The following is a 26,694-nucleotide window of genomic DNA, read 5'->3' as shown; positions in this document are numbered from 1 at the left end:
CTTCTTGAACATGTCAAAGAAAAACAGAAAGATTTGACATGCTTTGTTTGTAAATCCAGAATATTCTTAAAAGTCTACGCAAAAACAGAAGTTACAAGATAAACACGATGCAAAAAAGTTATAAGGCAGGTTGGTATTAGAATAATGGGTTTATCACTTCTAATACTCACTTCATCTAGCTCTTAAGTTCTGCCAATTCTATTGGTGTCACCTTACGTAATACAATCGAAACTGGTTCAGCCTCTGACACTGAATTTATCACAACTTACTCTTTCTCTCGACACCTAACCGGTTATCAAACAGATATTTCTATCGGCCTAAACTCCTAGTCCATATCCAAGTTCAAAACTATGTCCAGTCTTTCCAGTCCTAAACTTCCCAATTCGATTATGTAACCTAAATGAAAGCAGGGTCCTAGCTCTACATAGAACAAATCCATTCTACGCATTCGGTATCATACTTACCTCGATCCTGTCGTGGCCAACCCGCATCTGCGGCTCTCCCATGCGAACAATCCTTAGACATGTGTCCCGGTGCTCCACATCGAAAACACATTCCCAGTTCGTACCTGTGCGGCTCCTCTGGAGTGGTCTCACCAAAGCCTTCCTGTAGCAGTGTCCACTTCATGGAGCAATCCTCTGCAAGCTGGCTCTTCTTAACCAACTTAGTGAAATTTGTTAGCTTTTGTGGATACACGTAATTAAAGATATCTCTCCTTAGTCCTTTCTCATACTGAGCACACTTTCATTCCTCATAATCGGCTGGATTTCCTTGACAAGTTTTTGAGAAACGGCATAGATTGACGAATTCACGGGTATAGTCGGCAACGGACATATCCTTTTGCTTCAGCTGCATTAATTTCAATTCCTTTGCAATGCGAAACACATGCAAGAAATATCTCCCGTAAAACTCTGTCTTGAATCTATGTTAAGGGACATCCGTTAACTCCACCTGTAAGGTATGACACAATTTTTGCCACCAATTCTGAGCATCTCCCTCCAACATATAAGTCACTATCTCCACTGACTGTACTTCAGGAACATGCTGGGTGTACAAAAACCTCTCCACTTCTCGAAACCATTGATCAGCTTCCAGGGCATTAGCGTTTCCGTTAAACCGAGGTGGATCATTCTTGAGGAAATCAGTAAAGGTCATTGACCTATAGTATCGACTTATGTTACTCGTACTAGCACTAGGGTTTCCACCTCGACGTCCTTGTACTGGTTCAACCTCGGGATTTCCTCTCCGTATGCCTCGTTCAGATCCACGAGATGACATTTGGTCCCTGTTCACACCAAACAAGTGATATTAAGTTGATCAGTCTCAATATCGCAAGTTTAATGCTTCAAGTTCCAAATGTATGCTCAAGAACATTTATGCCACATATATCAATCAGATATCCTAATAGCACATACACATACCCAGAGTATGCCCAGAAGCTTAATCAGTCCATCCCTCAGGCTCTATAGGAACGAACTGCTCTGATATCATAATGTAACACCCTACCACATAGAGCCTTACGCTTAAGTCGTAAAGCAGAGGTGACAAGGTATTACGACCTCTAAAAGAAAAGGATATGTACATAGATATAGTTGGATGAAATCATATTTAGGAGCCTTGAAGAACAAGCTAAACAAAATGATAAACAGAAAATCGTGACACCCTCGCATGGATATTTGTAAAGCCGACAGGTAAAATCGAAAGATAACTGAAAACATATATACATATCAGAGTTCCAAAACTCTAATAGCAAGCTCCATACTCGACCTGCGAAGCTAAGGCCGGCCAGAGTATATAATTATGTATATATACAACCCAAAATGAAACTCAAACCACAAAATAACCCCTGTATCTCCAAGTCGACCTCTAGGAGGGACAAAACACAAAATATACATGCGGAGATTCTATTAACATATATACATAGCCTAAAACAAAATATGACAGTCCAAAAGATAGTTCTTCGCTCGTAAGGAGGATACACAGACGCTCAACGAGGTGTCTCTCGACCTGCATCTGAAAAATAATAACATAGTATGGGATGAGAACCGGAAGTTCTCAGTATGGTAAAAGTGCCCACATAGTTAATATAAAAGGTCTCGGGAAAGCCAGAGGCATTCCTAGAACTCCGACACTCAAAATCATTCTTAAATAAAATAAACTAAACCAAAAGTTAGGTAAGTTATCTAACGTATTCTAGTTCTGAATCTAACTTTAACTTAATACTTCACTTTCTGTCGCCTCCAATCCTCCGAATCACTGGTAGAACAACCCTCTCCCCTCACACCTTTGTCAAGAGGGATTTCTCAGAAAACATACACATACAGTTCAAGCAAGAAAAACACAGATAGAGAAGCATTTACAGCAAGTAGAACAAGTAGCGGATAAACAGAATTAAACAGTTAAGCAATCCAAAACAATGCACACTCAAGCAAGCAAACAAACAAATGCATATGATGTATGCCTGTCATATGGCTGATGAGTCTCATCTGTCGGTTATACAGCCAACCCGACAAGTCCTGGTAGTTAACCATTGGACAGTCCCTCTGTGCGCGCATCCCCAAGCTCGATAATGTTCCATGGAGTTAAACTCCAAGCTCAAATATAATATTTCATGGAGTCATACTCCAATCTCAATAATATAGTATTCCATGGAGACGAACTCCAAGCTCAAATATAATATTCAATATTTATATATATATGCATGCCCATGGGGGAATCCGGGGAGTTAAAGTGCCCAGTCACATCTTGTGACAGATGGTCAACAAATAGTCTCAGATACACAAGCCACATAATAATCTCTTTCCCTTTTAAAATAATACCTCAAATCAAAACTCCAATTCTTATAGAAATTTTGGCAATATCTCCTCTAAGACTTAAATTTCTGCCACCCTTCAAGGGTCCCAACTATCAAACCAAACACCTCTCAGTCATTCAAATAATTTTCAGTAACAAATTATTTCAAAATCAAACAAATACCAATATTAAATCTTTTTTCAAAACCAACCAACTTCAATAGCAAATTATTGACAACAGCTAAGCCTCACATTTTATACTATATACACAATCCATCAATTATTCATTCATTTCATTCCTATCTTAAGGTCTTCTAGCCTAAATTTTCACGTGACATTAAACATTAACTATGAGAAACCAAAACCATACCTTCGTACGGAATCAAAATATTCAAAACTCTGGAGAAGCTTTCTGACCGAGCTATCGAAGAAGAAAACGTCCAGAATCGTCTGTGCCTCCTAAAACTTTCGTTGGCCAAACCCAAAGGAAAGAGGAGGTGCATCACTATTAACTTCCACTAATAAAAAATGGTACCAACGTGTAGAGGAAGAGATTACGAATACTCTTATCAGATTAGATTTTTTATTGGAGTTACGAATTTCAAGAAATCGAAGCCGGAGGTTCAGAAGAATTTACGTTCTCTTTCTGTCTTCTCTCTCCATTTTCTTTCTTTTCTTTCCTCTCGCATACGTTAATATTATATGATTAAAACGCTGCCTTAGCTTTCTTTATATTATATATACACTTTATGAAAGAAAATTATAAGAAAATTATAGTAATAGATTATACTTATACTAGAAGAAAGCTAAAAATGAATTATAATAGCATAATATTATATTACAAAACTTAATATTATATATATATATATATATATATATATATATTTATACACGTAACCTAATGCATAATGATAATAATAATATATATGTAACCTAATGCAAAATGTAAATCCCCTTTTATTTTCTATGCTTTATAGTTAATAATAGTAATAATAATACTAACAATAGTAATGATGGTCATGTAATCATAATAATAAACGTAATCATAGTAATAATAATAGTAATGCAATGAATATAATATATATAAACTTATAATGCAATTTAATACTTACGGCAATTATATACAATAATAATAATAATAATAATAATAATAATAATAATAATAATAATATGAATTTGATTAAATTTAAATTATTATAAAATTAGTTCAATTACTGATAATAAAAATAATTTTTTAAAAATAAGGAACTCTAATTTTATAAAATAAATTATAACTTATTTATATTTATATTTTTTAAAACTGAGGGTTGCTACAAATAGCATTGAAGAATTTGATATTACATTCTATTGGATAGCTCAACAACACACACACACGAAAAGAGTGAAAAATTTTACTACAGATATCTGACCGAAGTAGATGGCAATTTGTTTTATAAAAGGTATATTACAGTTGTCTTAAGTTATTATTATGTTTATTAGACCACGATTTTGAGAAATGTTTCTGTTGTTTGAATTAGGTATTACGTGACGACGAGGACGTATGTCTTATAAGGTCGTGGCACAACCGATGGACAAATGTTTATATGTTAGAATTATTCATTTTTCTAGTTAAGTTGGGTGGACAAGAATTATTTCCGAATACTGTTGATAACAGTCTGTTAAGTGGAGTTGTTAGAAGAAATATTAGAAGGACGATGGTTGATCTAAATATGCCACTTGAAATTAAAGTAGTCAAGAGGGGTCAAACGTTGAACTTGTTATTGCTAAAATGATGCATGATATTATTGAAAGTCATGAGGGTTCTATTATAAGGGATCCGATTATGGAACCCTATGAAGTTAACCCTGATGACGGAGACGATGCTGATGATGAACCAACATAAATTCTTGATGATGGTGATGAGAAAGAATAGATGAACTACTATAGGGACACACGAATCGCTCTGACATAGCCTGCCATTTCTCAACCAAATGACCGGCTGGATCACTTCTCCAGGTTGAATCTCGATGCAATGACTTCAGATTGGTCGTTTACTCATGGAGGCCTCAAAGAGGATCCAACCAATGAGTTCGAGGTTGGACAACAATTTGAAAATAAGGAGGAAGTCATGTTGACAGTTAAGAGGTACAACATTAGGAGGGTTGTTGAATATAAAATACTAGAGAGTGACCAGTTGAAGTATGATGTACAGTGTATCCGGTTCGGGTCCAGTTGGTCTTAGAACATACGCATAGCATATCGCCGAAAAAAAGAAAAATGGGAGATTAGGAGATACAATGGTCATCATACTTGTATGTAAACATCCATGGCCTAAGACCATCGTAGGTTGGATTCAAAGATTATTGCTCAGCACATATTTATAATGGTCAAAGCAGATCCAACAATCAACATCAAGTTTCTGCAAGGAGGTATGAAAAATCACTTCGGTTACAAGGCGTCATACAGAAAGATTTGGCTTGCAAAACAGAGAGTAATTGCTAGAATATATGGCAATTGGGAGGAGTCATAAACGAGCTTCCTCATTGGTTATTCGCTATGCATATGTACTTACCCGGTAAGATTCATTACATTGTATCTTAGTTTTGTATAAAGTCACCATCTACATGTGCTAATTGTTAATGGATTTTTAGGTACTTGGGTGCAACTTGTGACACAGCCTTGGCCTAATTTAGTCGACACTGTCATGTTTCATCGGGTATTTCGGACGTTTTTATCGTGTGTTGAGACTTTCAAGCATTGCAAGCCACTTATTTCTATCGATGGCACCCACTTATATGGTAAATACGGAGACACGTTACTCATGGCTATTGCTCAAGATGGCAATGCAAACATTTTGCCTACTGCATTTGCCATTGTTGAGGGTGAGACGAAAGAGGTTTGGTCATTTTTTCTTTTGTATCTGTGGTAGCATGTGATACCACAACCTGGCATCTTAATGATTCCAGATAGGCACAAATCAATTGATGATGCTTGAACGCCGAAGGAAGTTTATGGAAACTACCTCATGCTTTTCAGGCATTTTGTATAAGACACATTGCTGCCAATTTCATGACTCACTTCAAAAACAAAGACTTGAAGAAGTTTTGTTTAACGCAGCGTATTCGAAGTCACAACGGGAGTTCGCTCATTATTTTGGCCGTCTAAGAGGCGAGAATGTTGTAATCACAAACTGGCTTGAAGAAATTCCTTGCTCACATTGGGTGCAATATGCGGATGAAGGTCGTCAGTTTGGTCATATGACGACAAACATCTCGGAGTGTATCAATGCTGTCATGAAGGGTTCTCGTAATTTGCTCATCACTGCTCTTGTTAAGTCAAGTTATTTACGTTGGGTGAACCTTTTGCTAAGAAAGGTTCAGAGGCCCTTGGCCAACTTCATCAAGTTAGTACTGAATTCTCACAAACATTAATGAAGGCCATATAATTCAATTCAAAGTACATCAATACTATGAACGTTTATCAGTTTGATCAGTCGAGGACTACGTTCATAATTGAAGAATTAGCGGCAGTATCCGAATCCAGACAACAAAATTACCAAATGCTATTTAATGAGAATAAGTGTGAATGTGTATATTTTCAGGCTTTTCATTTTCAGACTTTAACCTTAATTATTCCCAATGGAACTACATCCAGCAGCTGTAAATCAACATACGACATCAGTACATTAAATATTCCTTGAACGTAGAGGCCTATAAGGTTTAACCTTTTTCTTGGGTCAGTACATTTCTCATAAAGGTTTTGGAGATATCAATTTCAATAACTTTCACATTCCTTGAACGTAGAGGCCTACAAGGTTGCTACAAATGCCCTATCTTACTCACACACTACACATCCTGTCCATAAAAAGAAAAAGCTTACGCATTATAAGGTCCAAAACAAAGTCTACACATTTACTTGTTCACCTTCAAGACCACCAAAAAAAATAAGGAAAAAAATATGATATATGCACCCCTTTTTTTCTGACTTTAAAAAAAATTATATTTCATAAAAAAATAATATTAAAGATCATCCTTAATTATACGCTAAACAGTGTTCTTCGTAAAATAAATAAATAATTACTTTCATCCAATTGTCTAACTCAGCCTTTATCAATGTTCAATTCGAGAGAATCAAGTGTGACAAAATCATATCCCATATTAATATCCACCTAGTACCTCAAATTATATAGAATTTACTAATTACTATTCGAATTTAATTTTGATACTCTCAGTACGTGTATTCAATCATGCAATGTCATATCATTAAAAATAACTAGTATTTTTATTAATTTCGTAAATATCATTCAAAAGGACAAATATAATTATATGATTGTGTCAAATATTTTACACTCTCAATATATCAAAATTAAACCCTTACTATTTTCAAAATCCTCTTATTGTTAAATTGGACAAAATCAGACAAAATTAGTTATACACAAAAAAAAATTATACTAAAAGACTATTAGAGAGATTTAATTATTAAAAAGAATCTTTAATATCAAAATTATTAAGAAGAATTAATTCCTATAATATTTAATAGAAAAATCAAATATTTTTTATAAAAAAACAAAAATCCTTATATTATTCTTTTATTTATTTCTTTATTATAAACATATTTTCTTTATATTTACCTATCTTCTTCAAATATTTATTTATACACCTTTATCTATAACAAAAAAAAAAGTTATTGCATATACTGTTTCACCATTGATCAAGGTTGTGAGAATCGGACCGGTCAATAAACCGGTGAGGTTACTGGTTCAATGGTTTACTGGTTTGACCGGGGTTCAACCGGTTTAATTAAATATTAAATAAAATTATTAAAAAATCTAAAAATAATTTTAAATATATAAATTCAATAATTTCTAACTTAATAAAATTTAAAATTTCACATAATAAATTATTCATAACTTAATATTAGAGGTTCACAAATAACTTCAAACATCAAAGTTTATAACTAAACAACTTCATAGATCATTAACGAAGAGAAATATAATGATACTAAGAAACTCAAAAGAATTTAAATTGGCATGGCTTGTGTACATATTATCTAGCAACACTTAAATTGTGGCTGTAAAGTATAAATAGATTGAATGATACTATCCAAAACAAAGGTATATTAATACAGACAAGCATAATTTGTTGATACATAACAACCAGTTTACCATATGCAGGACTTTGAAATACACTGATTCAGATATATAGAAGCACATTAACACTGTTTTTGACTCATGCTTCACAAGAAGACTGTTAGTCTACCATAAGGCCAGAAAATTCATAACAAAATACTTCCATAGAATACCCTTTCAGAATGGAACAAGTGCTGCAAGTTGCAAAACACATCACAAACATTTCAATTGCAAAACAAAGGTATATTAGTATAGACAAGCACAGAATACCCATTGCAGCTCCATACACAGCAAGACCACCAAAGATGCTAACTTTGAGCAGAGCAGAAAGCCCTCCACCAGGAACATTTGGAACCTTCATGTTATTCATATTGATCTACCCTAACACACAAACACCAATTAGCTAAGAAATTAACCAAATAAACAGAACTACATCAATCAAAAAGGGTCCTATAATAACAAAAAAAAAAAAGCATTGGAAGCAGGGTTTCAATATCATAAATGGAAGATATCCTATTGGAGCATCATATGAAATCCAAAATTCAGAAATACATTCCAAACAAAATAAAGCAATGACAAAAAAAATTTGTAAAAAAGAGAAACAAACGAGTAGAAAATCGAGAAGTGTCAAGTATGGTTTAGAAAACATAGTAAAACATAAGAAAAGTGAAGGTTTTTTAGTTGAAGGGTTAGAAAGGAAGAAACTTTGAAGTGATAGTGGATACTCATTGTTCCGTAGGCATCGCTGCCACCGTAGAATATGGCGTGAGCAGTCTCCCAACACTCTCCACACTCTTCCCTCCTCACACAAACACAACCCTTTGGCCTTCTCTTTCTCTGTGTCCAAAACACCAAAACTCGCATACAGACCACTGATGAGGCGAGCTCAAAAATCATGAAGCAATCAAAAACAAAAATCAGAAGCAGCAACCAAATTCACAGAAGGAAGCGAGCTCATAAATCATAAACAGAAGGTAGCAAATAAATCAAGAACAGAGTATTACCGGCGGCGAGTAGGCGAGCTCGGCGACACTCGGCAATGACGACAGAGGAGGTGGGCTCGGCGAGAAGCAGGACGCGGTGGTGGTTGCGGTGGTCAATGTCGTCACTGCTGTGGATGGCTGGCTGCGGGATGCGGTGGCGATAGCGATGGCGGTGGGCTTCACTGATGGCTGTGGGTGGCGATGGTAATTGGTGGCGATGGTGATTTTTGGAGCTTGGGTGTGAATGGTGGTGATTTCTGGAATCTGGAGAGGGGAAGGAAAACTGATTAGGGCTTCGACGTTGTGTTCCTTTTTTACGCGTTTTCTCTTTTTTTTTTAGCCAAAACGATGTCGTTTAGCATTTTAGCTTTCAAACCAAAAACCGTTAAAAAATCGGACGGTTCTTTCGATTCACCGGTTAATCGCCGGTTCGACCGGTTTTTTTACCAATTTTTTGTCAGACGATTTTTTTTGTTACCGGACCGGCTAGGTGACCGGTTCTCGATTATTCCGATTGAACCGTCCGGTCCGGTCCGATTTTCAGAACCATGCCATTGATAAATCCTCTGACTTTAAATTTAACTCTTTTATCATTATTCTATAAAGATGTATGATCGAAATAATTTAAACTTTTTTTACTTGTTCATCATTTTATTTTCAATTAAAAAATTATAGGATCTACACATTTTTTCCCCTTACCTTCACTATTCTTTTGCAATGAAAATATGGTTTAATGTAGATAAAGAAGTGTTTTGAAGAGAGAAGATTTATTGGAATTATTAGAATTATTAGATTTAATATAATGTATATACATATGTTGCGCAGATTCTCCCTGCTAATGGGTTTTACAGGTTTCTAGGGAGAATGAAGCTTAGTATTTGTTTTTAATTTTAATAATAGATTGAATATACAATAATTTATCTAATCAGTTTAAAATTAATTTCTAAATAGACATATCAATTTTTAGTCACTAATTAATTAACTATATTTATATTTGAAATAACAATTTTTTTTGTTATAAATGAATTCAATAAGAATTTGAATATAATAAATAATTAAAAATATTATGTTTATAAAATAGAAATAAATGAAAAATAATTTAAAGATATTTATTTTTCTATAAAAAAAATTTAATCCTTCGATTTAAATATTATAAAAATCAAATATTTTTTAATAATTTTTATATTAAAAATATTATTTTAATAATTAAATCTCTGTAACAGGCGTTTAAAATAATTTTTTCTATACACAATCATATCAATGTAAAGGTGAAAACTCCAACGATCAGTAATTTAGTAAGAGAATTAAGACACTTTACTTTGTTGATTATCACTAATGCTATTTTAAGCATTTCTATAAAATATAATTTCGAGATTTAGGACTTGTTTGAGTGAGCTTTTAAAAAAAGATATTTTTTAGTTATCTTTTTTTAAAAGATTTTATGAAAAAGTAAAAATAATTTTATGTTTGGACATCTCATACAAAAAGATCTTTTTATCTATAAATTATTTTTGGGTATAATAATATAAAAGTACTTTTTGTTTACTTATTATATGAAAAACATCTTTTTTTAAGTAAAAAAAATCTTTAAAAAAAAAAGATGTAAATTACAGTTTCTCAAAAATGATTTTTTTTTCTAGTGCTTTTACTTTTATTATTAGAAATTTGTCAAACACACTAAAAAATAAAAAAGATATTTTTTATTAAAAAAAAGATATTTTTTAAATTATCAAGATAATGACAGCCAAACAAACACTTAAAGATGCAAAAAAAAACTCTTAAATTTAACAATTATAATAATTATTTGCATGGAAAAAATTTGTATTAAGGACCGTTAAGTAGGGGTCTTATTTAACAGAAAATACCTTCTATATTATATTAGAGTTGATCTCATGTAGGGGTGTTTGCAGTGTGGTTTGGATCGATTTTGAGTCAAAAACTCATCTGATCCGAACACTATGTTTACTTGCGGTACAGTTTGGATTGGATGATTTTTAAAAAAAATCCGATCCGATCCAATCCAATTTCGAGCGGTTTGGATTGGATTAGATTTGCGGTTATGTAAATTAAAAAAATTAAATATATATATATATATATATATATATATATATATATATATATATATATATATATATAACAAGTCTCAACATTAAATTTCAAATAACCAACAATAACATAGCAAGTCTTAACAATATCTTAAAAAACCAACGATAACATAACAATAGAAATAAAATTATAGGTTAGTTAAAATAAATAAATAAATTACATTTTGAATTTGGATGCAATCCCAAAGATTCAGTTATAGTTGTAGAAATTGGAGAGGAATTGGGTGATACGTTGCATGGGAAGGAAGTGGGGTCCAGCATTTAGGAAATAAGGCTGACTGGACCAAAGTCAGCGGTAAAAGGAGAGAAAAATTGAGCCAATCAAACAAAGTCCAACAAACCTCTAAAGACAAAGTGTCGATGCACTTAAATCAGAAATTGGACCAGAACCGTGACTTTGGGCTACGTATGAGAGGAGCCGAATCAGGGGTGAAGACTGGGTCGGTTGGCGAATCTCAAGCACACATGGCGTCTTCCAAACAGCAAGGGGTGAAGGGCAAAGCTGTCTCCGTTGCGGTGCCAACTTTCACTGCCATTTTAAAAAATGGACAGAAGAGGTTGAGCCCTTCTTTTTTTGCAGAATTCGTCGTCGACTCCGAATTGCCTTGGCGACACCAGCAAGTAGCAAATCAGCAAATTGAAAGGGTTGTTAGTGGAGGGACACAAGCAATCCGGACAACAACCGGATAAGGACAAGCAAGTGTCAAGGGGATATGATGGTGGATCTTCATCATCTCGTTAGGAACTTCGGTTGAGGTTGGTCCTTTTTACAGTGCAATTATTTTATGGATTATTTAGATTTAAGCTTTCTATTTTGGAATATTAGAGGGGCCTATAATAAATTGGCCCGAGTTTATAGTAAAGAGTTAGTGAATAAATTTCACCATACTTTTTTCATTCTGTTTGAAACCTATATTCCTTTCGAGAGGATGAAATCTTTTTGGAATAATCTAGGTTACCAGGGTGTTGGTATTATTGAGACCAATGGTCATAGTGGGGGTATCTGGGTTCTATGTTCTAATTCAAATATTTCTGTGAGAGTATTGAATGTAGTTGATCAATGTATCAGTTTTGAAATCACTATGGGCAATACTTCTAGTTACTGTAGTGCAGTGTATGCTAATCCGCATATACATCAGCGTAAAGAACTGTGGGGTGACTTGACAAGGATTGCTAATATGATCCATGGACCTTGGATTGTGTTAGGGGACTTTAATGATGTGCTGTTGCAGAGTGAAGTTAGAGGGGGCAGTTTAGACTTGCCAGAGCAGAACAATTTGTGAAAACATTGGAGGATTATGGGCTGTTTAATATGGGGGCTATTGGGAGAAGATTCACTTGGTACAGGAAGGTGAAAGGTGGGGTGCAGGTGGCTAAGAAGCTTGATAGAGCAGTCATCAACCAGGACTGGCGACTGATGTTTCCGGAGGCTTATACTGAGGTGCTGGTGTGCCTTTATTCTGATCATTGCCCGTTGTTCACTAGGTGAAAGATGGCAGAGAGGGCTACCAAGGGCCATTGTTCGTTCAGATTCCAAGCTGCATGGATGACTCATCCTCTTTTTAGGAATGTTATTCATACAGCTTGGAATAAAGGAGCTCCGGATGTGGTCAAATATTTGTTGGAGGTTCAAAAAGATGCAACTAGCTTCAATAAAAAGGTTTTTGTCAATATTTTTGTTAAGAAAAGGGAGTTAGAGAGGCTTTTGAATGACGTTCAGATTACTCTGGAGAGTCAGGAGGATCAACAGCTTAGGATCAAAAAGCAAGTTTTGCATCAGGAACTGAATGCTGTCCTTCTTCAAGAAGAGCTGTTGTGGTATTAAAAATCTAGAGAACAATGGGTGAGATGTGGAGACAGAAATACAAAATTTTTTCATCTGCAGACGGTTATCAGGTGAAAGAGGAACAAAATTCATGGGTTGTTTTTGGAGGATGGGTCTTAGAACATGGAGACTTCAACTCTAGAAATAGCGGCAAATTCTTTCTTTCAAAAACTCTTTTCTACAAGGGAGGATATTGACCTGGACGCCAGGGGGCATTTTCCTTGCCCGTCTCTTAGTACTAAGGCTTGTCAAAAGCTAGTGGAACCAGTGACGTCTGAAGAGGTTAAAAGAGCTGTGATGACCATGAGTTCGTTTAAGGCCCCAGGGCCAGATGGATTTCAAGCAATTTTCTACAAAGAGTTTTCGGACTCTCTTAGCAATGATGTGTGTGGACTGGTCAAGCGAGCCTTTGAGGGTGAGCCAATGAATGTGGCTATTTTCGATACTCTCGTTGTTCTAATTCCTAAAGTGGAAGTTCCCTCTTCCTTACAGGAGTTTCGGCCTATTAGCTTATGTAATGTAATTTATAAAATTGTCACAAAGGTTCTAGTTAACAGGTTCCGACCTTTTCTGTCGGAGATCATTGGTCCTTTGCAAGGAGGGTTCATTCCAGGAAGAGGAACCACAGAGAATATTATCATTGCTCAGGAGATTATGTACTTCATGAGGAACACTAAGTCTCGAAAAAGGACCATGGCGTTCAAGATTGATTTAGAAAAAGCTTATGACATGGTAGACTGGCGTTTTTTGGAAGCTACTTTGGTCCGGTTTGGGTTTCCAAAGGCTACCATTAATCTTGTATTGAATTGTGTGACTTCCTCTTCGTTGGAAGTTTTATGGAATAGAAACAGGCTCCAAAATTTCAATCCAAAGAGAGGGTTGAGGCAAGAAGATCCCATGTCTCCTTATCTATTTATACTCTGTATGAAAATGCTTGCCTGCTTTATCTCTCATAGAGTTTCCTAAGGTTTGTGGAACCCGGTAGCGGTTTCTAGGAACGGACCATGACTCTCTCGTTTTATGTTTGCATATGATCTTTTGCTTTTCTGTAAGGCATCAAAAGCTCAAGTAATAGAGGTTATGCATTGCCTGGACTTATTTTCTAGAGCGTCAAGTTTGAAGATAAATCTTCATAAGTCAAAGGCCCAATGTTCCAAGAAGGTGTCAGAGAGGAGAAAAGAGGTTTTCTCAGGGGTCTTTAACATCCGGTTCTACAATAATTTGGATAAATACCTGGGAATTAACATCGGTCATGCCAGAGCTTCCAGGAAGACAGCTCAAGAGGTTATTAAAAAAATTTCGAGAAAGCTCTCCAGTTGGAAAGGATGCTTGCTGAATAAGGCAGGGAGGCTTTGTCTTGTTAAATCGGTTATGGCCTCTATCCCGGTTTATGAAATGCAAATTTCTCTTCTCCCGAAGTATGCATGTAATAAAAGTGATTCCTTGATGAGACAGTTCTTGTGGAAAGGCCAAGCGACCGGCAAAGGGTTGCCTCTGGTCAGGTGGGAGGTCGCCATAACTCCTAAAAGAGCAGGAAGATTGGGTATTAGGGATACTACCTGTGCTAACATGGCACTTCTGAGAAAGTTGGTATAGGATTGTCTAAATAATAGTGAGAAGTTGTGGGTGGAGGTTCTGAAGCATAAATATCTTAGGAATCAATCTGGTATGAACGAAAATAGTAGAAATTCTTCATCGGCTACCTGGAAGAACATTGTTAGTGCCTATGAGCATTTCAAGGAAGGGCTTTATTGGAATATTGGGGATGTCCACAAATCAGTTTGGTATGATGAGTGGACTCCTTTTGGTAAGCTTTGCAACCTTGTTCCTTATGTACATGTTTCTGAATCAAATTTCATAGTGGCTGACTTATGGAAAGGGGTGTCTTGGGAGGTTGATAGTCTTACCACACCTATTCCGCATGAGATTAAGCAATTTATTTGTGGTCTGAGATATTCTAGTTCGACTGAGTTAGAGCCACAGTGGGAGTGGTGGCCTGCAGCAACAAAAAAGTATAGTGTAAGGGAGGGTTATAGATGGTTATTAGAGAAAATATTAAATTAAAATGCCAATAGTAACTGGAACTGGTTGTGGAATATAAACATTCCGAAGAAGTTCAAATTTACTATGTGGCGTGGCTTACATGATGCTCTACCAACTGAGACCTTTCAATTCAAGCGGCATTTAGCTTCTTCAGATATGTATAAAAGATGTAACAAGGTGCAGAAGACTATGGAGCATTGCCTTAGAGACTGTGAACGATCAAAGGCAATTTGACATATGTTAGATCCTAGTATCCTGGACTCGACAGCTGGTACTGCTCTTGAAGAGTGGTTTCGGAAGGCCTTGGCTAACAATGAGGCGTCTTTTGGTGCAGGACTTTGGTGGGTATGGAGATATAGGTACAATGACATATTCAATACTGAAATCCCTTAGACAGACCACAAGGTTGTTGCCTTAGCCAGAATTACCGCTAAGGACTTACAGGTTTACAGGAATCGAAACAATGCCTTTAGGTCTCTCCGAAATTGCCTGTGTTGGGAACCATCGGTAGGCAACAATTTTAAAGTTAATTGTGATGTAAGCTTGTATCAGGATTCAAATTTAGCGGGATTTGGGTGTATTATTAGAGATTCTAAGGGAGATTAGATCTCGAGTTGCTCTGGAAGCATTCCCCCTGGTCTATCATCAGATGTGAATTATTTGCTGTTTGGAGGGGGCTGGTTTTAGTTTGGGATTGCGATATGAGGGATATTATATGTGAAAAGGATTGTCTTGACATTATGCACATCATGCATGAGCTTACAGGTGGGTATTCATCTAAAGTAACATATTTGGTTCACAAGATTGATGAGCTTTTATCTTGTCTTTGGCTTGTTCATGTTGAGTGGGTGTCCCGAGAAACAAATAGAGCTGCGGATTGGATGGCTAGAAATGGTGCCAAGAGTAACTCTAATCATGTTATTTGGTCTGAACCTTGTGCTGATCTCCAGCAAATCATTCGCTCGGATATAGGATAGTGTTTACTTTGTTTCTTTCCATGTTTAGACACCAAAAAAAATAATATATGAAAAATATAAAAATGTATAATAAATTGAATATGTTATAAGTATAATTGTAAACATAATAATAAAATAATAATATTATAATACATTGTGCGGTTTGCATTGGATTGGATTGGTTGTGAAAAGTAGATCCGAAATCCGATCCGATCCAACGGTTGGCAAAAAATAAGATTCAATCAAATCCGAATTAGCGGTTTTAATCGATTTTCGGTTTGGATTGAATTGGATGAGTGATTTAATTTAAATCGGTTTGAATTTGAACACTTCTAATCTCATGTGCACGAATTTATTGATATTTTCAATTAAACTATTTATTTCAATAAGAAGTTATAATTGTTAACAGATAATTAGATACAATAAGAATATGTTCATTTTTACCTAATTTTTGTATTTATTTTTTGCATTTTTTATCTTCATCCATGGCAATTTCGCTTTCGGTATCTAATATCCAATTTTTATTTTTAACTTTTTACATATTCATCATCATCAGTATATTATTCTAAAATAAGTTATATTCTAACTCTAAAAATACTGATATAACACATTCTGGTATTAATATATATATATTTTTTAACTTATTTTAAAAAAATATATTTTTTTATAATTATATTAAAATTAATAATTAATAAATAATCATACTAATTATCAATCATTCTAATATTATACTATTTATCAATTATTATAATATACTTATCAATCATATATAATTAACATTTTATGTAATATTGTTGGTACCAAGCATACTGATAACCTGATGTAGCCCATTCTCATGCTAGTATGTTTGCCTCTCTTCTCTATTTTTTATTTCTAAAAGGTATCCATTTCAAACAATTATATTTCTTAGTATTTAATAATTAATTATAGTAAAATTGATCAATAATCATAATATTTTATACCATATATTTTTAATAATTATAATAATTCTTTTATATATCTCTCCATGAATTTTATATATATAGTGTTTTATTTATCAATCATAAGTGTAAATCCTAGAACTAAAATTTTGTATTTTTTTTTAATTTTCTTTTCTTAACTATATCACACTTAGTATCCATTTCTTGAATAAAGTCACGTTTCATAATTGTTGTTTATTAGTTTAATTAAGAACGATTATGAATCTATATTTGTTTGGGTCATTGCTTAGAACGAAGTAGAGGTATATAATACTAATTATATATTGTGCAAGACTGCAAGGTTCAATATTTAGCTCATTACATGTAACTACTGTATATTTTGTTTGCAATGGTTAAAAACAGAAACTCTTAAGGGCACCGGATTTTAGTAATTTTGGCTAATATTTGATCGGTATAAATATTAAATTATTTTTAGTAAATAAATTTTATTAATTTATGTATGTGAATTTTAATAAATATAAATATAATTTGTATTGATTAATATGTATAAATTTTGATAAATATAGATATAAATTATATATTTTTTGTGTATAAATTTTTGCAACGATAAGTATAAATTATTACGAATAACGGAATAAGTACTGACCCAAAATGACAATATTTAATGGGCATATAACATTGTTAAATTAAAAATAAATAATACCACTATAATCTAATTTATTATGTGTCAGATATTTTATTATCATTTTATATGTATTATTAAATTAAATAAATAATATAATAAATTTGTTTATTAAATTTATTATTATTATTATTATTATTATTATTATTATTATTATTATTATTATTATTATTATTATTATTATCAAGACCATAATATATATTCATTCTAGTTATATATCCAAGCGTTTTTGCCAATTAAATCCAATTAAGTTAACCAAAATTCAACGAAAAATCTATTCACATAAGTTATCAGCCGGTTGAAATTAAATAATTGTGAATTATTATTAGATTATATCTTGGAGTATATAATTATTTAATTTGGTTAAGGACTTTGTTACTGTGAAAGGCTTCTTGATTGTTAAATGTTAATTTGAGTTTAATGGTTAATCAATATAGAAATTTGTTTGCAATCGGGTTTTACAAAATAAGTGAAATTATATACACTTTTTTTTCTGTTGTAAAAATGAATGCAATAATGTAATAGGTGTTGTTGGAAAGAAAAAATTGTCCACAAGATTCAGTATGATAGCTACCCAAAGCGTCCCTTGGTGACACAATATTGACTTCTAAAGATGATTCATGATTCTTCTTTCGACTTAACTAGGAACTAATATTATAGCAGTGAATTTCAGCTAACAAGTATTGGATTGGTCAAACAAACTCACTCGAACAAAACATAAACCAAAAGAGGCGAAAACAACTTCAGATCTTGTTGCAAATGGTCGTTTGTTCTTGGTTACCCTGATTATCCATTTCTTGAATAGTCACGTTTCATAATTGTTGTTTATTAGTTTACTAAAAACGATGAATCTAAATATTTTTTGTTTGGGTCATTGCTTAGAAGCAAGTTGATCGATATAAATTGTCCAAGGTTCCCACTCCATAACAAGCTGCAAATTATAGATTGAAAACTATATTTTTAGCTTAAAAGTTTTAATAAAGATAACACTTAAGAATAAAGTTGAAGGATAATTTTACTTCAGGTATATATATTTAGACAGAATATTATTTATTTACGAAATTATATTGCAGCCAACTAGCTATGAATGATTAGTCTGTACTAATGTAATAAATTTGATAAATGTTTGTCATAATATCGTGTTGGGGTATATATATATATAATTCACCAAATATGAATTCAGTAGGAATTATACATGTAATAAAGTTTCGAGGAAAAATCAGAATCATGGCTGTTAAGGAGCAAAAGTTAACATACAGAATTACATTACAGATACAGTAATGTATTTAATTGCTGCTTGTATCACGTCTTCTTGCAAATAACCCTCTTTGAGAAATTCACTCTTGTGCAGAAATTGCTAAGCTCAACATCGGATTCTGAATTGAGTTCCAAACGTCTTCTTGCAAATAACCCTCTTTGAAAAATTCACTCTTGTGCAGAAATTGCTAAGCTCAACATCGGATTCTGAATTGAGTTCCAACGGCACCTATCGGATTCTGAATTGAGTTCCAACGGCACCTTGAATTAGGCCTGGCAACATGGACCCTATCCGTGGATACCCAACCCGATCAGGTAGGGTTACCAACCCGATCCGCTGCGGGTAGGGTTGGGCACGGAGCGGGTTAGCCTATGGAGTGGGTAGGATGTGGGTTGAGCCTCAACCCTATCCGCCCTACCCACCCCCCATAATAAGTGTTATATATGTTTAAAAATGTTACATATGGGAGTTGAACCAAGGACCTTAAGCATGTGCAAAAGATTCCTAGCCACTGAACCAAGGATACTTGTATTATTTATGAGATATTTGTGTCATTATAATGTTTATTTTTGTCAACCCGCGGGTTGAGCGCGGGTAGAGTTAGGGTTGGGTATTTCTCAACCCGCGGGTAGGGTTAGGGTTGGGTTCAAACCCTACCCTACCCTACCCATTGCCACCCCTACCTTGAATATAGTAGCGGATCAATCCATATCAGAGTCATTAGCATGTGCTATGAGCACTTTATAGGCCAATGAGCAATGACACATCCAGAAAAAAGCATCATACAGATTCTCTGATCATTGTAATAGAAACCAAAATTATATAACACATCTAGCATTCCTTAACAAAAAGAATGAAACTCTACATTCAACCCCATAGGGCTATTATGAACCTGAAATCATCTGCAAGTAGGAATTTTGACTTGGTTTGAAACTGATGCATCAGCACATGGTTGTAGATGTGTAGTATTAAGACTGGTGCTTATAACTCATCAAAATTTAAGCATCAGGGAAGAATTTGCTTAAGATCTACCAGAAGAGCTTGATCCAGAAGCAATGAAGTGTCCCCCAAAAGATCACTGATCACAGCAGTGTATGGATTCAAGAAATCCCTTCTTCTGCCATCTTCTCTCTCAATTTAGAGGCTTCATTAAGATCACCAATTCTACAGTAACCACCGATTAGTATATTATAGGTAACAGCATTAGGAACTAAGCCCTTGCGATGAAGTTTAGCAAAAAGTCTATGTGCTCGACCCATATTTCCTAATTTGCACAAACCATTTATTAGTGCATTGTATGTAGTGATATTTGGAATAATCCCTCTTCCCAGCATCTCATCCCTTAAGTTGAAAGCATCATCCACATTGCCAGCCATGGAATAAGCATGAATTAAGGTGCAGTATGTGAAATTATCAGGAAGAAAGCCTCTAGATGACCATATTGACAAAAAACTTCTTGCTTCCTCAACCTTCCCAGATTTACAAAGCCCTGCAATAGCTATGTTATACATAATGTTATTTGGAAGAGAATTACACATATCACTTTTATCAAGGGAATCGACAATTTTCCGAGCTTCTTGACTTATGATGTCATTTTCAACAAACTTATCAGAACACTTATGAATTGTAAGAAGATCAAAATCCACCATTTTGTCCAGAATCACAGTTGCTTCGTTGATTCTGTCAAACTTATAAAGGCTGCTAACAATTTTGCTACAGATCACCAAATTAGGTGTGAAACCCATTTCAATCATCTCAGAATATAAATTAAAAGCTTTATCTAGCTTCCCCTCGTCACACCATCCAGAAATTAGGGTTCCATAGGTAACAGCATTTGGTGATAATCCAATTGTTTGCATCTCAACAAGGAGATTAGCGACATCGTTAGACTTCTTAGACTTAAAAAGTCCATCAATAAGGGAATTGTACATTTCGATGGATGGAGAAATTGCTTGTCTTTCCATTACAGCTTTAATTCTAAATGCTTCAAGAATATTACCACTTTTACAATAGCCATCACTCAGGGTCCTATATGTTATTTCATCTGGTAAACATCCAAGTTCCTCCATCCTAATGAAAATAGCCACTGCTTCAACCATTTCCCCCATCTTACATAATCCATTAATCATCGTATTGAACGCAACTGTGCTTTTAGTGAATCCCCTGCCTAAAATTTCTTTCCACAGCCTCATAGACCTCTCCAAGTCTCTCATTTTGAAAAAGCAATCAAGAAGTGTACAGTAGCTGACCTCATTGGGAGCCACACCTCTTTGTATCATTGAATTCCAAAGGCACAAAGCATCGTCATATAAACCCACACGAACCAATCCCTTCAGAACAGTATTGTAGGTCACAACCGATGCACTAATACCTTCACGCAACATCTCTTCACAGAGCATAAATGCTTTACTTATTTCCCCTTCTCTGCAGTATCCATCTAACAATGTATTATAGCTATAAGAATCTGGCCTCAAATTCCAACATGACATATTCCTAAACACTTCCTCAGCTTTGCAAACCTGACTGTGCTTACAATACCCATTAATCAAAGAATTACAGACAAAAATATTCATTTTCAATCCAGCCCTCAACATCTCATCTCGAATCCTAACAGCATCATCCATTTTTCCCACCTGACAATACCCATCCACAAGAACACCGTAAACACGTTCGTCCACAACCAGCATCTCATCCTCCTCCACATCACGAAGCACCCTTTCTGCTTCTTCCACCCTAAATTTCTTACAATAAGCTTTCATCAACAATGTACAAGAAACCACATTCCTCAAAATCCCTTTTTCCAACATCAAACCAATCACCCTTTCAGCACCTTCTACATCCCCCACATTAACATACCCATTAACCAAAGCATTGTAGGTCACAACATTAGTCTCAAATCCCATCCTTTCCATCTTCTCCAGAAACTCTACAGCCCGATCAAGCTTTCCCTCGCAACAATGCGCATTCACAACAATACTACACATGTACACGTCCGGCACAATCCCCATCCTCTCAATCTGCTCGAAAACCATCAAAGCAATGCTTCCTTCATTGGAACTAACCAACTTGGCCAGCAAGAAATTGCAGGACCTCAAACTTGGGGTCCTACCCAACCTTCCCATTTCATCAAACACATGGAGTGCAGCCTTAGTCATCCCTTTCTCCGTAAAAACCTTAAGAATCATGTCAAAAACCACAGGCGAAAACCTAAATTCCCGGTAAACGGCAACTATCTCATCCCAAACTGCGAACGTCCAGTAATTGTTCTTGCAATATAGAGATACAAGCTTGTGCAGAAATGACCGCGTTTCGGGGTACATTCTGGCTCGGGCAAGAATATGGGCAATGAGACAGTAGGACTTGAAGTGAGGGCCATACGTCTGTTGGTTGGCGGCGATTTGGAAGAATTCGAGGCAGGCAGAGGGGTGGAGGCGTAGGCGGCGGAGGAGGGCATCAGTGAGGTGGTCAGAGAATTGGAATGAGAGGCGGGAGAGGGCGTGGGGGCGGCCAAGGAGGAGGAGGTGGGAAATGCGGTCAAGGAGCTCTGGGTAGGGGAGATTGTATTCTTCTCGAAGCTTCCATTGAAGTTGGGAAGTGTGGTGAATGGATCTGTGGCGAGGAAGTGGAAACAGAAGAAGACAATGTCTATGGAGAATGGTTTTAGAGAGGGAAGAAAACATTGATTGGGGAAAGATGCTAACATAGCTGCTTTGGATCAATTTGGTTACTGATGGACAGCCTGCAGTTGCTATCTACTAAAATATAAAGTTATGTAGCAAGAAGGAGATGAAGGTGAGGTGTCAAGCTGAGACAAAAAGGGTGCAGCACATGCAGGCAGTCAGTGATTACATCGGACTTTCACACTTTTTCCACTGCTGCAAATTTGAAAAAGTGAAGCTGCACATTAATAAGAAATTAGCTGAGTTACAGTCAAGAGAAGTTTGAAATATTTAAAATATTAGTGAATAACGTTAAAATTCGCAGAGAAATTTACTTTATATAAGTAGAGTTGAGAGTTGAAACTCTCATTATTCTCTTGCAATTTGTCTAATTTCATATGTTTAGCTCGGCTAGTTTTTTTTTTTTTTTTCCAGGATAGGAAGATGGCATAATTCAGGCTATTCAAAGGAGGCAAACGGGCAAAGTTGTAGCTTCATTCGAGGAGAGCAAGGTTCTTGTCACTTTTTGCTCCCTATCTTTCCTTCATTCTTCTCCTTTATCCTCTCTCTCTCTCTCAATATATGCAGAAGCTATAGTTATATGCAGAGCTAAGTAGAACTATCACGTTCAATCACATATATAAACCAGTCTTTAACAAAACATTTCAAACTGACACAAAAACCAAAATTATATGGATACTAAGGTTAACAAGGTTCTAGTTTCTTTTGGTCCATCACTTCCCTTCATTCTTCTCTTCTAGCCTCCTCTCAATTTAAACTTCAAATAAAAAGGTAGAAAACTTTACCTTAACAGAATATTGAGCCAGGTTGAAGGGGCACAGACAGAAGGGAAGCAGAAATAGTCCAAAATCCCTGAAGAAGAAGAAGAATATCTCTGGAGGCAGAAAATTAACAGCAGCATCAAGAACAAATAACAAATCAGATTTGACATAGAGATGAGAAAAAAGCAACAAGAACAGGAAATTAAATTACTTGAACAGTTGAAGTCACCGAAGGAAACTAGCAGCAACTGCAGAGATTGCAGGTGAGATTTCTTCTTCTCAATGCGAAATGGAACTGATACTGAAAAATTTTCCCCTAATGCCAGAGGGAGCAGTCCAATCGTAATTCCGGCACAGAGGACGGTAAGAGTCGAGGGGACGAGAAACTAGCTGGCGAGGATGGTGAGCAGCTGGAAGCGGCCGTCGAGGATGAGTGTTGAGGGGAGGCGTGAGGGGAATGAGACTGAAACTGAAAGGAGGATTGTTAAGGTTGAAAAGAGATAAAATTGACTTAGAAAACATATAGCAAGCAGCAATCAAATTCTAGAACTAAAGCATAATCACCAGGCAATGCTAATAACACAAATATTTAAGTAACATACAAATAACACAAAATATTATAACATGGTCTAAAGTCTTATACATCCTAAACACAAAACATCAACTTATAACCAGAACAAATCAACCATATAATTCAGCAACAGAGAAATCAATCATGGTATTGCTAATAAATTAGATCAATATAATCAGAACAAATCAACCATATGATCAGAACAATGAAGCATTATCGTATAATCAGGACAAATTTTAAAAATTAGAAAAGATTAAGAATCAGAACGAATCAAGCATTAGCTTAAAAATTAGAACAAATTAAATTTTATAATCAGACCTTAATTTAAAAAATTATCTGTGATGGTGGCGTGACTGAGCTTAATTATAATCAGACCTAAATTAAAATAAAATAAAAAACTGAAAATAACAGTTTACCTGAGATGAGCTTGAGAACAGGGGAAGGGGCAGCTGAGCTGAGGTGGCGGAGGGGCTGGCGGCGGGGTGACTGAGCTTCGGACTGAGTCGCGAGCAGCACGGAGAGGAGAGGAGAGCAGCGCGAGAAGAAGAAGTCGACCAGTGCAGCGCCCGCACGGAGAAGAAGATCGATTGAGGCTGGTGATGGACTGATGGTGGCTGAGCAGGGGGCACGAAGGAGGGATTGAGACTCAGAGAGGGCTGAGAGTAACTCGGTAGGTATGTTTATTGTTTAGGGCTAGATCTTTGGTTGGGTTATTCAATAAGGGCCTTTTTCGTTTTTGTCAAGCCATTTTTGGAAATGAACAAATCGGCCCAAAATCCATGGATGAGTCCAACAATGTACTACACAATATATAAATTACATCTAATCTAACAGAAAAAAATATATCAATTACAAATCTTTGAAGCCGGAATCCAGCACGGTTAGAATTCATGAGCCAGTATTGTGTCATGGTGTGCACTTAAACCACCTTTAACACTAGAACCTAAAATTTCGTTTTCCTCGTATCTTGAATCAAATCTCTATATATGCACACATGATGCATCAAAACTATAATAATCAGTTTACAAGAGTGGTGTGAGAAAAGTATAATTCTTATTGCTTTTTGTCAAGGTTAAGTACGTGTGTTAGTTGGATTGGGCTAGATCTTTGGTTGCATTGGTTTCTGAAAATGTAAAATTACTTAAAAAAATAGAAGAGTAAAATGAACTAACTTTGTTAGCTTAGTCATCCGTTTAAATAAGAGTCACGAGTTCAAATGACCAGCAATCCATTCAGTTTACAATTTATGCAAACTTGAAGAAAATGTGGCTTTGATTACTGGTAGGGCTAGGGGCATCGGTGAGTGCCAACATTCGAGACCAACAAGGATTCACTTTCCAAGATGACATAGGAGTTATATTCACAACCTATGTACATTGTGATGTAGCAAAAGAAGATGACGTTGAAAATGCAGTTAACATAGCAATAATTAAAGTATCAAAATCAAGACATAATTGTGAACAACGCAGCAGCAATAGATGATGCTAACCCTAGCATTCTTGACAATGATGTGGCAGATTTCCAGCGCATTTTTAGTGTCAACATTACGGGGCTTTTCTTGGAAATCAAGCATGCAGCTATAGTGATGATCCCAACCAAAAAGGGTAGTATTGTAAATATAAGGAGTGTAAGTTCAAGAGTTAGAGGGGTTGCAACTCATGCGTATACAAGTTTCAAACATGGCTTAATTGGACTCACAAAGAATGCAGCTGCTGAGCTTTGAAATTTTGGCATAATAGTGAATTGTTTGTCACCTTACTCCGTTGCTAACAATGTTGGAATCAGAGGGTTCTTCAAAATTGATTATGAAGGGTGTTCAAATGTTTATTCGAATCTTAAAGGTGTTCATTTGATAGAAGAAGATGTAGCACAAACTGCACTCTATTTGGCTATAGTGATGAGTCCAAGTACATCAGTGGTCATAATCTAGCTATTGATGGTGGTTTTACTACTATTAATCTAATGTTCGGTTTGTTTTCACAATCTTAATTAAGTTTTAACCCATTAAACTTTTATATATGTCCTATTTTGTTTACTAATTTATTAGTCTTGCTCTCAATGATGTGTAATATTATTGTACTGTTTTCCGTATAATAAAATAAAGAGAAAATTTCTTGGGTACTAAGAGGTTTTATTTTTTCTCCCCCTTCTCCGTAACCTTCATAAATCATAAGTGACATATCAACAAACTTGAAGAGAGAGAGAGAGAGGGGGGTTTTTGACTTTTTTAAATATAAAAAAATAATTTTAAACAATAAAAAATTCATGTTATTAATATTTATTTACCAAAAAAATATTTATTTTCCTTAGAAAATATTTTTTTACAAACGAAGACTAAATTCTTAAAGTGGTCTTTTAGATTTATAGTTTTTATTATTTTAGTTCATCAAATTAAAGTACTAAGTTAGAGAACAAATTAAAGTATTGAACTAGTTCTGATTTGTCTCGCTGAACACAAGTCTAAACGACGTCGTTTCGTTTTAGCGCTTAAACAAAGCAAAAAAGAAAAGATGAAGAAGAATTTTTATGATGTGTAAACCGTGTTATCTTTTTTTATTCTCCAAAATGATTTCGTTTTTGCATTGTTTAAGTGCCAAAATGAAACAACATCATTCAATTATATGTCTAACGTGATAAATCAGAGCTAACTGAATATTCTGTTTGTTGATTCAAAACCAAAAAAGGTTTAAGAACTAATATGATACCTGAAACTAGGTCTCGAAGATCAATATAATAAATTTTAATTTGAGTGACTAAAATAGTAAAAATCATAAATCTTAAAAATTATTATAAAAATTTAAGCTACAAACTACTGTTAAAATGGATAAAACTCATCAGATCAATTTATTTATTCTTTAAACAGATAAAGCTCATAAAAACAAGATATTAAATAGCTTCAGTGCAATTAGTTTAAAAAAGAAGGGTTAAATAGACTAATCTATACAGTAAATAAATAGTTCGTTTAATATTTTATTTTTTATAATTTTTATTTGTAAAAATTAATCCAACTC

At 34.9% G+C, this 26,694-nt stretch overlaps 2 protein-coding genes and 1 pseudogene across 5 annotated transcripts; 1 reads left to right on the top strand and 2 right to left on the bottom strand.

Annotated features, from left to right (window-relative positions):
• Window positions 1-7,867: 7,867 nt before the first annotated feature.
• Window positions 7,868-9,432, bottom strand: LOC140175596 (uncharacterized). Its single transcript, XM_072204116.1, has 4 exons — window positions 9,403-9,432; window positions 8,904-9,207; window positions 8,625-8,771; window positions 7,868-8,280 (listed from the first exon to the last, which is right to left on the bottom strand). Exons 1-4 carry the CDS (start codon window positions 9,430-9,432, stop codon window positions 8,276-8,278), a joined length of 486 nt encoding a protein of 161 aa, XP_072060217.1. The 3' UTR covers window positions 7,868-8,275.
• A 10,039-nt stretch (window positions 9,433-19,471) lies between these two features.
• On the bottom strand, window positions 19,472-24,628 carry LOC112715303 (uncharacterized). 4 transcript variants are annotated; one of them, XM_025767055.3, is made up of 4 exons: window positions 24,100-24,628; window positions 23,324-23,581; window positions 23,137-23,225; window positions 19,472-22,568 (listed from the first exon to the last, which is right to left on the bottom strand). In XM_025767055.3, exon 4 carries the CDS (start codon window positions 22,349-22,351, stop codon window positions 19,772-19,774), a length of 2,580 nt encoding a protein of 859 aa, XP_025622840.1. In that variant the 5' UTR covers window positions 22,352-22,568; window positions 23,137-23,225; window positions 23,324-23,581; window positions 24,100-24,628; the 3' UTR covers window positions 19,472-19,771. The 4 variants fall into 4 exon arrangements, with proteins under 4 accessions (XP_025622840.1, XP_025622841.1, XP_025622842.1 ...); XM_025767056.3 differs by having other exon boundaries at window positions 19,472-22,546; XM_025767057.3 differs by having other exon boundaries at window positions 23,324-23,575; window positions 24,100-24,372.
• LOC112717383 (secoisolariciresinol dehydrogenase-like) lies at window positions 23,023-25,672 on the top strand (annotated as a pseudogene).
• Window positions 25,673-26,694: the final 1,022 nt, after the last annotated feature.

The sequence above is a fragment of the Arachis hypogaea genome, chromosome 10 (genome assembly GCF_003086295.3).
Source record: "Arachis hypogaea cultivar Tifrunner chromosome 10, arahy.Tifrunner.gnm2.J5K5, whole genome shotgun sequence".
NCBI lineage: Eukaryota > Viridiplantae > Streptophyta > Magnoliopsida > Fabales > Fabaceae > Arachis > Arachis hypogaea.
Note: the sequence above shows the minus strand (reverse complement) of the source record. Positions and strands in the feature narration are given on the sequence as shown.

Excerpts from the sequence above, each read along its gene's own strand:
- LOC140175596 (XM_072204116.1), bottom strand. The coding sequence starts at position 9,432 with ATGGTTCTGAAAATCGGACCGGACCGGACG. Across the intron at positions 9,208-9,402 it reads AAATCGGACCGGACCGGACG|AAAACGCGTAAAAAAGGAAC; the intron begins GTTCAATCGGAA and ends AAAAAAAAAGAG. Across the intron at positions 8,772-8,903 it reads AGCTCGCCTACTCGCCGCCG|TGGTCTGTATGCGAGTTTTG; the intron begins GTAATACTCTGT and ends TCGCCTCATCAG.
- LOC112715303 (XM_025767055.3), bottom strand. The coding sequence starts at position 22,351 with ATGTTTTCTTCCCTCTCTAAAACCATTCTCCATAGACATTGTCTTCTT.